This window comes from Styela clava, chromosome 15, assembly GCF_964204865.1.
Source record: "Styela clava chromosome 15, kaStyClav1.hap1.2, whole genome shotgun sequence".
NCBI classification, from domain to species: Eukaryota; Metazoa; Chordata; class Ascidiacea; order Stolidobranchia; family Styelidae; genus Styela; species Styela clava.
In genome coordinates, this window is record NC_135264.1 from 11,481,512 (window position 1) to 11,495,381 (window position 13,870).

The 13,870-nt window shown below is 34.9% G+C and overlaps 1 protein-coding gene and 1 long non-coding RNA gene across 2 annotated transcripts; one reads left to right on the forward strand and one right to left on the reverse strand.

The window, feature by feature from the left end:
- Positions 1 to 449: 449 nt before the first annotated feature.
- On the reverse strand, positions 450 to 3,949 carry LOC120333822 (uncharacterized). Its single transcript, XM_078120528.1, has 6 exons — positions 3,277 to 3,949; positions 2,828 to 2,947; positions 2,447 to 2,639; positions 1,817 to 2,005; positions 1,588 to 1,698; positions 450 to 923 (listed from the first exon to the last, which is right to left on the reverse strand). The coding sequence occupies exons 1-6, from the start codon at positions 3,420 to 3,422 to the stop codon at positions 687 to 689; spliced, it is 996 nt and encodes a 331-aa protein (XP_077976654.1). The 5' UTR covers positions 3,423 to 3,949; the 3' UTR covers positions 450 to 686.
- Positions 3,950 to 9,781: 5,832 nt separating this feature from the next.
- Positions 9,782 to 13,491, forward strand: LOC120333857 (uncharacterized). The gene is made up of 7 exons (XR_013480668.1): positions 9,782 to 10,132; positions 10,270 to 10,561; positions 10,749 to 10,941; positions 11,542 to 11,631; positions 11,716 to 11,789; positions 12,223 to 12,297; positions 12,529 to 13,491. It is a non-coding gene; the product is annotated as an uncharacterized LOC120333857 (long non-coding RNA).
- The last annotated feature ends 379 nt before the right edge of the window (positions 13,492 to 13,870 follow it).

Consider the following 13,870-nt stretch of genomic DNA (forward strand, 5'->3'; position numbering starts at 1 on the left):
TTTGTCTTTAGTGCCGAGAGTGGCATAGTGTAGTAAGGACAAACAATGGAGTCTGTCTCGGCAACTCTTTTGTCATTGAATGTTCTCAAAAACATGGAAACTAGCAAGTGAAGAGGAAATGCCATCCTGGCAGTTTGTTCCGGTAATCACTGTGGTAGTTGTGTTCAACCTCACTGGTAGGGTACCGGTACTACAAGTTTTGAGGTACCGACTATAGACTAGATTTTGATTGAATTTGATACCATGTACCGATATTCAGCTAACAGCACAGTATCTATACATCCCTACCCCAGCCTAAACCAACCCGCAAACACCCATAATACTGTACCGGCAACCTAGTTTGTTAGCTTTTAGGTGCAGTTCTGCGGAGTGTCGTAATCTGACTTTTCAATATATTCAAATAATTATGATCTCGAACAAAACAAAAATTATAGACATTTTTTTTTTAATCAGAAAAAAATTCGCAAACGAAATTGAAAAAAAAAAAAATAACCATAAAAAATGTGATTCAAAAACTTCATAGTTCTATCAATAGAAAACTTCCAACACAACATACTAACTAATCGACTGTATATATATATACTGTTAATATAATCCTTCTTGTTGTAACATGACAATTAATTTCATGCTGACCGTAATGCTAAAATTTTGGCTCTTTGGCATTTTATCTGATAGTGTTCGCATTGTTATTCACTGTAATGATCCAGGCTTTGCAAGTTAATGCTTTTGTATTGCTTTTTCAAATACTGAAGAACAGTAACGGGTTCATCGCTGACTTGTGAAGCTTCTCTGGGCGAGAAAATGTCATTGTTTTCATATTGTAGCTCAGATAACAAGACATCGTTGTTAGCTTGCACAAAGTAAGCAATTGATCTTCTCTCGACGTTTTCTTCGGCTGTTTTGGGCATCAGTATTCTGTGTTCCTGTAATATATGTATATAGTTTAAAAAATTAAAAACAAACTGTACGCTGTTACGATTATGTGCAAAAATGGTTGTAATATGCGTCAAAACATTCCAACTTGTTAAATCAACTATCGTTAGAAAAATGTTTAATAACAGCACAAAAAACATGTACTTTACACAATCGAGTACATATCTTAACTTATTTATATCAGTGGTGTGTCTTCGAACTAGTGAGGACCTAGTCCTCACCCTTTTTTGATTCATTCCTCCATTGGCGTATTTTAAAACCCTTCATCCCTTACCTGCTACGCATACTCTGACTTTTGTCTCGTCTGCATTAAAGTGATTCTCAATAGAAATACTTGTGATACTACACGCGAATGCAAAATAAAATTACCCCTCAAAAACATTAAGTTGGAAAACTCTGGTCTAGGACAATCAAGCATCTGCGGAAACCAAAGTAAAGTTCTATTTCCCGCCACATATAAATACCATTTCATATTTTGAATATAAACGCTCAATTTTGTATCTATTATAAATAGCACAGCATAAAATGCCATCGAAGCCCCAAGCACCATCTTCCCAAACTAGTTGACAACATTATTTTGCGAAAAGACTAATACAAAGTAGTGTGGCGTATTTAGTAAATTTAATTTTTTTGAGACATTGAAAACTAAGTTACCGTTGATTTGAGTCTTCCTTGTGTCCAAAACTGCAAAGCATCTCCTATGTTTACTAATGCTGTTCCCGGTATAGGAGTGGCATCCACGTATTCTCCATTGCTGGCTTTCACCTTGATATTTTGTTGTAACCGTTTATAATACTTTCAAAAATGGATATCAACTATGTTTCTCTTTTTTTATTTTAGATACATAGAAAATATTTTACAGATATTTCACGTTGAAACTAACCTGCAGTCCGCCCACTTTATCTTGAAACAAAATAGTAAAAGATCCAAAATCAGTATGTTCGCCAAGACGAACTTGACCTGGTTCGAACGAACACTTATCGGGTATGCGCGGGTAGTAATGTGTTCTGAGTGTCGTTAAATTCCTTTCATCGTTCATTCGAGAATGACATTTCATCAAGTATTCTTTATCCTGTTATAAGAAAAAAAATAGGATTAAGGATGTACGTTTCAGAATTCTGGATCGAGGCGATTCGAATTACAGCTTTACCTGAGTCATAACACTCCATTGTATTTATTGTAATTAATTGTTTCGATCGATTACTTAAGCGTTTTAGCAGGGTTCTTGGTGTTTTTTGACGGTTTTTCACTGTTTTTGAGCGTTTTAGCAGGATTAAAATGCAAAGTTTTATGAAAAAAATATGTCGATGTAAACGGTTTTTTGATATTGTTGCAATAACAATATATATATCATTGCATTATTCCTTATTGCGTGTTTTAAAATCACGTAGCAAACGATGCGAAAGCACGTTCGACTTCGTTCATTTATTGTCGAGTTAACATAATGCGTTGTCAACTGCACGTGAGAGTTCAAAGAGTCGACCATTTAGTACTAAATCAAAGTTATAATTACCTTGAGACCCAATCCCAATGATATTGCTCCCAATATTTGAGTTGACAGGAAACGACAATGATCTCCAAATTCCTTCATAACATAAGAATATTCAGCAACTTCTTTGTCTGGCCAGATTGTTCGTCCAGGTACAAATGCAGATCCAGGGATATCAAAACCTTCTTTATAATCTGCGGGCCTTAAAGCCGAATTTCTAAAATGAAAATATCTTACATGTAAATTGTCAAAAAACACAATTTTCTTACTTGTATACTGGGCAAAATCGCAAACCCACGCGGTAAAAAGATTCTAAAAAATTACGCGAATCATTGACTTGTAAAAGATGACTCTACCTAAAATTGATATACGAAGTAGAAGTACATGTATGTAACAGGCACTTACTTCTCTACTCCGATCCCGATATAGCCAAAGCATTCTTGATTGATGTCATACTTCTTCTTTTTTTCCATGGGTAGATCAAAAAATTGTTTCGCAGTTTTATTCAATTTCTTCACATCATTCCTGTAAATAGTTATAAAACAAAATTTGATCAGTGAATATCGCTAAACCGGATTATACAATAAGGGAATGTTCTACGGCTGTGAAATTGGATTGCTCTGGTGGACTGAATGTAAGACAATAACAAGTTTGCCAGAGTATTATTATTAGTATCACAACACTTACTCATTAAAGTATCTAAATATCAATTCTAAATACTCGTAATTTGCCTGTGTGTTTGCACAGTTTTAAAACATAAATTTTTGTTCTACTGAGTCAAGTTCCTGTTCTTTCACGTTATTGTTGAGTTTCTGAAAAGGTAATAGTCGTCCTATAGGTGAAATTCAACTTACTCTGATATACCAGTATCTTTTAGATAAACGAAGCCAGCCGAGTGAAAAGCTTTCACAATCGATTCTCCAACAGACTTCAAATCTTTCGTAGATATATTTTTGTTTCGTATCGCACAACTGGCGAAATCTATCACAGGAAGCTTCATTTTTATGTAAACTAGCCTATAGGTTTATATAATGTGTCAGAAATTGTTAGTACTTTAACAGAGCCAATGTTTAATCTAAACTTTCGCTGTTTTATTTAATTCTCGAGCACTCTCTTCCACGACAGCACACATCTATGACTGCATCTCATCTGGTACACGTACAATATGTGGCTATGATACAAAAGACAATAAGATCCCATAGTTACTTATTCGTAAAACATACCCTCCGCACTAATTGCTGGAAAATAACAGCTAGTAATAAACGCATCATACAGTAACTCAGTTTAATTTATTTTTACATCATCCAACTATTTCAACTTTTAGGACCTTTGCGTAGACTTAATATAAAGTTAGACTATAACGTGATTTCTTCGGTTCCAAAAACTGTTATGAATTGTCACACTTTCACAAGAAATTTCAATACTGCCCAGTTATTTCTTAGAAAATCCGGTCATCATGTATCTTAAATATTTCCTGTTCTTCGTTTGTTAACAATACAATTTTCCGTGAAATGCTTTAACTGTCAAATTGTACAGTATGCTTAAATTGAATCATATTATGCCTTTAAACTATGAGACGTAATTATCACATTCCTTTGTTTTTATTTCATTAATACGCCTACTAACAGCCGCCGCTTGGGATCCCTCAGAATATTTGATAACACATGGCATTGTGTGAAAACTGCGATAAAACAATCGCTCTTTGGTGAAACGTAGACAGACTCGTGGTAGATTTCGACGAAACGTGGGATAGTTTTGGTAATAGTTAGATTGCTTCTCATTATGGATAAACTTAAAATTTAATTTTGTATATTTCAACAGTGTTTTTAATTTTTAGTTCAGTTCTAAAATATTACAGATAGCTTAATTAATAATATTTCGAAAATAAAACATAGACTAAAAGTGAAATAATAGAAACATGGACGATGTTTTATCTTTTATTATACTCGTTTCTTTTTGACTGCGTGAAACGCTTCGAAATTATTTATGAAATACAGCACGCTTCATATCTATGCTTTTTTGTTTTAAGAAGTTCCTATATGATATTAATGCGATAATACTGAAATATGACAATGTAACATTAATCACTTTGCGGACTAAAACACATGTGTGTAGCTTTTAAACACAGGCGGGAGTTAAAAAAAACTTGTTCGCGACGAATCAGTAACATACATGTCAACGATCTTAACGACGAAATATATCCCCCTGATAAAGCAGCGTATTGGGCGTAACCAGTCAAAAAGCTATAACAGATAACTATTATTTACGCTCGTAACATTATCACTCAATTACATTCACAATATAGTTCGAAAAGGTTCCGAATACCTACCAAAACAACGTTCAACGCTTTAACGCAAAAGGGCGAATCTTTGAAAGCAGCTTCAACAAAATGAGGGAAAAAATTAACTATGCTTTAAATACCAGCTTAAAAGTGTTTTGATAACGCACACGTGATTTGGAATTGATTCGGAGTATTTCCATAGCCGACATTCCAATTATTGTATGCAATAAAATTCATTTTTTGAACTGACTTACCAAGAACTTTTTACACATTCAAGCACAAAATGGATCACTTATTCGTCAAAAGTCAAGTCACAACTTTTAGTAGCCTACATGTCAACCCGATTTTCTTCGAGATTTTCTTCGAGAAGATACTTTCTATAGAAATCAAGCAGTGACACATCTCTCGAATAAAAAAAATTCTTGCCATTAACAGAGCTGACGTTGTCACCTGGAGGACGTTGGAGGATAGTTAAGTGTATATTGACGCCAGTTTCATGATTCTATACCTAAGCCGCAAATAATTCAATTGAAGATGATATTCTGACACCTCTAAAGGGGGTGTGACAGACAGGAACAGCCTGAAAACTTGTTGCCAGGCAAGAGCAACTAGAATCATACGCTCTCTCACTGTACATATATAATAAAATAGCGTGATGGAAAAGTACGACTTTCATCACATGGACTCACACAGACATCTGCTCTTGCTTGCAATGATTCCCATTGTTTGCAATATGTCTTGGTATACTCGAAAAAAATAGTCAGCTATTAAACCAGTAACTTATGAAATGAATGATGACCATATTATAATTTGCAAGCTTTATCTTTAAAATATTTATGGCTGTCTTGAACAATTAGAGTCATTTCGGTAACATAAAGATTATTCGAGTACTTCGAAGCAGATACATGCAACCCATTGCCTTTTTATTTGTTGTTGCTTTACATCTTTGCCTTCCTATATACATCCCCATATTGAATCTTCTTATTGATTTGATCAATTCTTGTCAATCTGGATAGAATATGATTCACATATTTATCCCAGGGGAGAGGATAGCCGATAAGACGGCTTCATCATATGGAGAACCACGGTCTTTCGTCCGGTTACCAGTCCAGGTCGGGTATGTGATTAGTTAGCCCGTTATTTGTTTCCGGGAGCACGGACTTGATGGTGAAGTTCTTCGGAAATACGGTACTTCTTATCCATGAATACGTTTGATAGCGTGAGCTTTCATAGGAACTGCAAAATTGATTATATAAAACTGCCGAGACATATACTCCACCATCATGTGTCATTAACGGACGAACGTTGTCACTGAGGACGAGTTTCCATTCATTATTATTCTATATGTTTTAAACGATTGTATGGAATTTGTATTTCTTTTGTTATTGATCAAACAGCATCGTTTTTACCATAAATGATACTAAATCTCAGATTAGATCAAATCGTTTTATATGTTATAAACCGATAATAATTATCAAAATAAAAGATCAGCCAAACTGCCTTATAACGAATTAGTAAAAATATTTTTTAATTGATTGACCAAGATGAACATCTACAATGAACTGAGTCACCACTTACTTTCATATGTTCAAAATATTTCATCATCGATATTATACCAAAAATGAAAAGCGAAAATATTATATATATTACATCTTACGCTTTTGCCGACTGCTACTGAAATTTCGAATAAAATAAGCGTCCTATTAGATTATTGAATTGAACTCTAAAAATGTTTTTTACCTTCATGGTAATGTATAATTCCGATCAAACATGCTAAATTTGCTTACATCAATTGCTGCTAATGATTAGTACTTTAAAAGGAAACGGAGATTTAATTTTTATGTTAGAATCCTGTAGGCGGATGCACAGTTTTATACTACATCATACAAATCTTGAACACGTAATTGGGTTCTGTATTCTTAAAAGGAATTCTTGCCTAAAATATATAAACTGATCTTGTACTAGAGTTAGACAACGCCCCTGCATCGTGATGTACGTTGGAGGAATCTGCACAATTTGAATACATATTCATAGTTATATCAGAACTGGCCGTTTGAAATCACAACGAGTGATAGATATTTCGATTTGGATTTGGATCTCAACATGAACCTATACTCTCAGTCCCTTCAACTTAGCGGTCAATTTACTGACTATCTTCCGGATAGATTTCAAGTAATTTACTGCCAGATTCGGGTTGTCACAAATTAGGTGAAATTTTAGAATAATCTTCACGTTGCGCAGAAACAGTAATGTGGCACATATTGTCTAGTCCGGCATCTGCAATGTTTCTTGTTAGAGTGTCAATCGATAAAGTTCAATGCTAAAATAAACGTGTTCGTTGGGGTCAATTTATTGACTGTCTTCCAGATAGATTTCATGTAACCTACTGTCAGATTCGAGTTCACAAATTAGGTGAATTTTTCGGAAAATTTTCACGTTGTGCAGAATACAGTAGTGTGGCACATTACATATATATTGTCTAGTCTAGGCCGGCATCTGCAACGTTTCTTGCTACTTGCTAGAGTGCTAATCGATAAAGTTTAATGTCAAAATAAACGTTTACGTTGAGGTCAATTTACTGACTGTCTTCCAGATAGATTTCATGTAACCTACTGTCAGATTCGAGTTGACACAAATTAAGTGAACTTTTCGAAAAATTTCACGTTGTGCAGAATACAGTAATGTGGCACATTACATATTGTCTAGACCGGCATTTGCAACTTTTCTTGCTAGTGTGCCAATCGATGAATTCAATGTCAATATAAACGTTTTCGTTGAGATGGAAAATTGCGTTATATAATAAACCCTGAGGAAAACGTAAAATAACTTGGATACTTTCCACTGCATAAAGTTATTTGTTCAAATGTACTTGACTAAATTCCACAACAAATTATTAAATTATTATATATATGCACAAAAATAGGTACTCATGTAGTATGCGAACCAAGATGGCGGACACCGGAACGTAGTATGTGTAGTGACTAGAGATGTACCGATACCACTTTTGTCGCCGATACCGATACCGATCCGATACCAGCTAAAAACGCCGATACCGATACCGATACGCCGATACTATAAAAAGACCGATATTACCGATATTCCGATAACGATACTATGTAATTATTACTTAATTAGGTATGATGTGTAGGGCAGACGGGTTAAAACAATGATCTTTAAGCGTTGTTCATAGTACACATTATTTCAGATCGAAAAAAAGATATATATATCACATAATATGAAATTAATGTTTGGTATCCATATGCTGTAACTGATTAAGATACATTGTACAGTAACGCTAGTAATCTCGGTGTTCAATTAGAAAACTCATAAACCGGAATGTCCAATTTGAATTTAATGTTAATATCGCGAGCTTCGAATATCGTTATTCGTGTTTAAAAAAATATTGAATATCACCCACACATTCTAGCGCCGCCGTCCTACGTTCAAATTAAAAGCATTTTACAAATATTTAATTTAGTGGCTAATCGTAATCGTCGACGCAATAAGTCAAAGCCAACATGAAAGAATATCAATCAGCACCGACAAAAAGAAGGCCCACCGATAACTGTTGAGGATGTTTTTTTACTTCACTATTTTATAATATTTTACAATTGTTATCATATATTTTGAGACAGTCTAGGGCTAGGCGGTCAAGTCAATATATCTATAAAGAAATCGTGTAGTTAAGCAGAATCAAAATTAATACCTGTGTAGTGAGATAATTGTGTCGGAATTTAGTTTATCGATGTCGACGGATTAAATGACACTCGTACTTGACGACAAACAGACAGAATTTATACCCGTGCCAAAAGTCCATGTGACGTTAATAAGGAAGGACCCCAATTCCACTGTATGATTTAAAACTGGGCGCCTAGTTGCTTTTTGTTATGTGCTGTGTTGATATATTTCTTCATAAAAACTATGTAATATTAAAAATGTCAATATAAAAATTTGACAGCGAAAATAGCCAAATTAGTTAAGCTAGTTTAGCTGATAAATAGCTAAAAACACGTGAATCCTATTCTTTCGCGGGGGTGGGGACATGTTTGGCTCATAGCTCACGATCTTTCCACACAAAAATAAATTAAAAGGTAGTATTCCAACTTATCTTTTAAAACATTCAGGACCATATCAAAAAGGTAAATATATCGGTAATATCGGCCTTAATCTAACCGATACCGATACATGGCCGATACCGAAAAAATGGCCGATATTGCCGATACCGATACCCGATACCGATACATCGGTACATCTCTAAATTGTGTACCAGGTTAGGGTTAGACCATAATTTTATTCCAATTTTCTTTTTAGTTCTATTACGAGTTTGGGGACTCACCAAGTGACTCACGTAGTATTTGTACTTGAAATTATGGCCTAATCCTAACCTGGTACAAATACTACGTTTCGATGTCCACCATTTTGCTTCGCATACAACAGTAGTACCCAAAAATATTCACAATAACACGCTATTCTAGTGAGAGTAATGTCCTTGCTTTTCCCATTCAGAGATTTAATATTCGCCTTGTAAATCATAAATTCGGAATTGTTAGCCGTGAGGCGACTACGATGATTCTCCCTTAAATCGAAATAAAACGCAAATACCTGTATGTGAGTGAACAATGATGACGTAAAAAAATGATGAATATAAATGATAATGACGAAACAATGACGAAATATAACCGCGTGTTTCGCACCGGATGTATGGTCATTTATATTTATTCATTTTAATATTCTGGAACGTGTTTTTGAAAAAAGTTCACGATTCCTTGTGCCGTAAGAAATAAGGGCAAGCTAGCGTGCCATGATTGGAAGATCATTATAAGGGCTGTAGTGGTGTTTAATGCGACAAACGACATATTCCACCATTTTCTCTTCTCTCCTCTTTTTCTGGCGTCACCTGGTCATGTGATTCCCGATAACCAATGAAAAGTCGTCCTAATTTCGTGGTCTTCTCCGCCCTCTTTGTTTCTTTATTACATCCAAACTTTTTTCTTGCCACGTCAAGATTTTCCTGTTCCCGTGCGGTCTTTTCAAATTTGACGCCGCCAGGTGAGCACTGATTTTGTTTTTGTGATTTTTTCAAGTTTGACGGTTTATGTACACATTTTTGTCGCTAATCTGCCTATAATTCAACGCTTGTATTACGTTACTGTTATTTTCTAAGTTTTTACAGCTTACTAATGCAAATAAACTAAACTTAGGTCTACTATTATTGATTCAAATATCTCCAAAGTGGCATTGAGATTACCAATTCTGTATTGGTGAGTGAATCTTAATCGGAGGATGCTATGATTTTTGCAGATAACTCATTTTTTCAGTTAGGCTATAGCATAGTACTAAATGATTCTTGGAATGCAAAAATTAACCAAAGACGAAGACGTAAACCAATAGAAGCGACTGAGAACAAGAAAGTGTTCAATTGAAAACAAGTAAAAAACTTAAAGTGTATTCAAATTTAGGCTTTGAATAGATTTCCAAATGTACTTATTGCCGTGTTTTTGCTTTTACCTCGTGTTAGTTTTTATTCAGCCTATATATTGCATCTTAGCTATGTTATATATTTCAGATCGTGTTTATGCAAACTGACTGAATGTAAACAAGCTGCGAATGTTGACATTAGGAACTGCTTGAGCGGAACAGACACTACGGATGAATAAATATCCATTAAATTAGGGATTTCAGTTAGGCCATAATATATAGCACTAGATTGATATTGAATAGAGTATTTGTGTGGAATCGAGACCCCGGGAAGATATGGCTGTGCAAAGAGGTTTGAACCATTTCAGAAATAAAGTCAACATCGGCATTAAAACTCGACAATGATGCAATAATGCAGGGATGTTTCCGATATGGTACAGGTGATAATTATTTGCTGATTTTTTTGCCATTCACAAGATAATAATAATATTTTTGTCATTAATATTATTATTATCTTGTCACGTTCACTTCTTCCTCCCTTTAATTTGTTTCTTGATTTGTTATGTCCATCCTTTTTTATTCTAGCGCGTTTTCTTGTTTACAACCGTTTTTCTAAGTTCTTCACAGCTATACTAATGTAGTTAGGTCTAGGTGTAGGCCTACGATTGTTGATTCATATATGTGTGTACGTGTACGGAGTGGAAAAGTTGAAGAAAAGGGGGAAAAAAAGATAAAAACGAAGTGGTGTTAGGGCGATGGTTAACGCGAGTCGGAGACTCTCGAAAGTATGGTTGAATGGATGCGATCAAGGATTAATAAGGTAACTGCTAATATATAATCTAATAGAACAGCCATAAGTGTCTTCTTATATATCCCTCAAAGGAACTTTCAATTACATATGAAGGCTGCATACTACTGGGCACACGTGTTGAGCATCGTACTATTGTGGCATTCAAATTTACATTTTCAATAAATTCCGATGTATGCGATTTTATACATTAACTAACCCAACTACAGTTAACAAATGGTTTGGATTTCTTTGCTTGCTTCCGTTTTCTTACAGGCGATTCATAACTCCTTTTTAGTCGTATTTTTTACTAAGCAGTTAGAATATGATTAGGCCTACAATTAATTGTTGATTCGGGTTGGAATCGGATCGCAACTTCTGGAATTGTTCGAAAACGAAAAGAGATACAATGCAGCATAATATTTTAATTATGGCTGATGTTTATTTTTTAATCTGACTAAACGAAGGGCGGCGATCAAGGAGGTAAGTTTTAATTTATGTGAAACCGCGCGTGCCCAGTTTTGGCTCAGGGCGTGGTAGCGTGAGGTCGTTCCTGTGTAATTGCCCTTCGAAATTTTAACTGATGAATGCGATAAAAAAAAGTTAAGTCTAAAATATTATTCTACATTACAGGCTTGAAATCGAGAAAAAAAGCAAACAAAAAAACTATATACATTTGATATTGACGTAGTTGATGGACGTTTAACGCGACTGGAACTACAGGTAAAGATATTATGACATCTAAAGTCTATCGGTTTTATCACTTGATTTCAAATCAAGGTTTTATAATTTCCAATCTAATTCCAGGGCTTTACAAAGGTAGAAGATATTGTTACTGCTGGTGGTTGAGAGTAAAGGCTGGTCGCTGTAAATTGAGACAGGTTAATTGTATTTTTATATTTTATGAGAAATGTTATTGGAGAGCTAAGACGTATATCAAACGTTTTGGCTCTTGTTGTTTGTACAATGTATACTTTTAGATAATGATAATAACAAAATTTTAAAGTGACTTTTGCATACTGTGACATCCTCCAATTTGTTCTACGTAAACACATGTATGTATGATACATGATGAGTTATGTGATATTGTAGTTCTGGTAGCTAAGGCATGATTATTTGTCCGTGACAAGGAACAGTTAGTGAGTTCTACTTCCGATATATCTATTTCACTGTCGGTCGTGCTTCGATTCGAATATGCGTAGGAAATGTCCGAACATAGTATTTACTTGTTAAATATCTCATTCTTATGGATTTTACATAATAATTACCAACAATTTCTTGGGAGTATTATTCATCAGTTTCTTTTTGTTTCAGGACTGAATGTACAGGAGAGAAGACAAATCTACGTATAACAGGTAGACCCCATTTTGCAGAACAATATAACTAAAAGTAAGTTCTTATCAACACAAAACAAGTAACTCGAGTGATATAATTTTTTGCACGAATAACATACATCAATCGTGTTATTTTTCTGTCTAATTTGTAATTGTTAGCCTTTGAATAAATGAACAAGATCGAACCGTCCCACTTTCTTCTGTGCCATATATAAATGTGCCTGTACTGTTGAGCATTTCAAAGGCGCATGCATAACAAATCCAACTGATCCTCTATTGATTTCAGGTATTATCTACGAAGAAAATGACGTATATCCATGAACATTGAACGAATCGTCGTGAGGAAAGAAATTGTTTGTCAAAATTCACAAATACAAACTGTACTGAGCTGTTTTGAATCAACTATCATCGCATTCACATAGTTCACATTATTATTTAGTGATACTCTGCGCATTCACATATATTCAGTGTTTCTCAAACGGTGTGACGCGCCTCGCAATGGGGGCGTATACCTTATTTTGGGGGTAGAGAGGGAGCTGATTAAAAACATAAATATTTGTTGAATTTGATCTTGCCTGCCTTATTTATATATTTCCTTCTCTTTATTGTTCAAAGATTGCGATTCCATTCCATCAACGTTTTTTTTAATGAGACCTACTTTCGCCTTGCTAACGATAAGCTCTGTTATTAAGTTATTTGAGGTTAAGCGCGAGACTTGGACAAATTCCAAAAAAATGGCTCGATTAAAAAGTTTGAGAACCACTGAATAAATGGAGCATTTTGGTAATGCATTGCGAATCGAGGTGGTGGAGTCCGTCATCTTGATTTTAAAGTCTACTGAAGGCCTGTCGAAATTTATATTGATTTGTGGTAGCAGTGTATGCCGATTAAAGTCTATATATGACGAGGAAAACGGCGAAGGTGAATTCCACTCAAATTTAATTAGCCCGTTGTAATGTAATGCATACAAGTAAATATTAATTTCGTGATTATTTCTAAAATATAGATAGCACTTTGAAGCTGAAGCGATAGAAAATTTCACACGTAAGAATTTATCAGTAATTTTTGTCAAAAGTAAGGTGTATAAATGACCTGTGCGGCCTTCAGCTTGACCGCAAGTTCCGAGACTACATCCAAATTTCAAACTCGATTTCGAAAGTTTATCAATAATTTTGTCACCAAAACTAAGCTGCAATGCAAGTTTTTGAGAATACATTCAAATTACGAATTTTAAAACTCATATTCACTTTGTGTAACATACCCATGTTTGCTTGTATTTACTGTTTCTGTTGTCTTAATATTTTCCTTGACGTCGTGAATTCTTTTCAAGATGAACTTTGTTTGATGAACCTTGATTGTGATATTGTTAACTTGTGCTTTATTACGTTTGATCCTTGGCAAAACAATAAAATATCCTCTAAATCATGACATTCTCAAGTTTTATTCCGGCAGGAAAAGTTAAGACAGGCATAGATTAAATCTAAGAAGAGGATTACAGGGCAGGAAGCGCTGGGGCGGGTGCAGCGGGTACGGGCGACCCAGCCCGGCCGGGCATCCGGGCCCGCGATCCAAAAAATCCTGGAAAATTATCGTCGGCCGTAGATAAATTATTATGTTCGGATATGTAT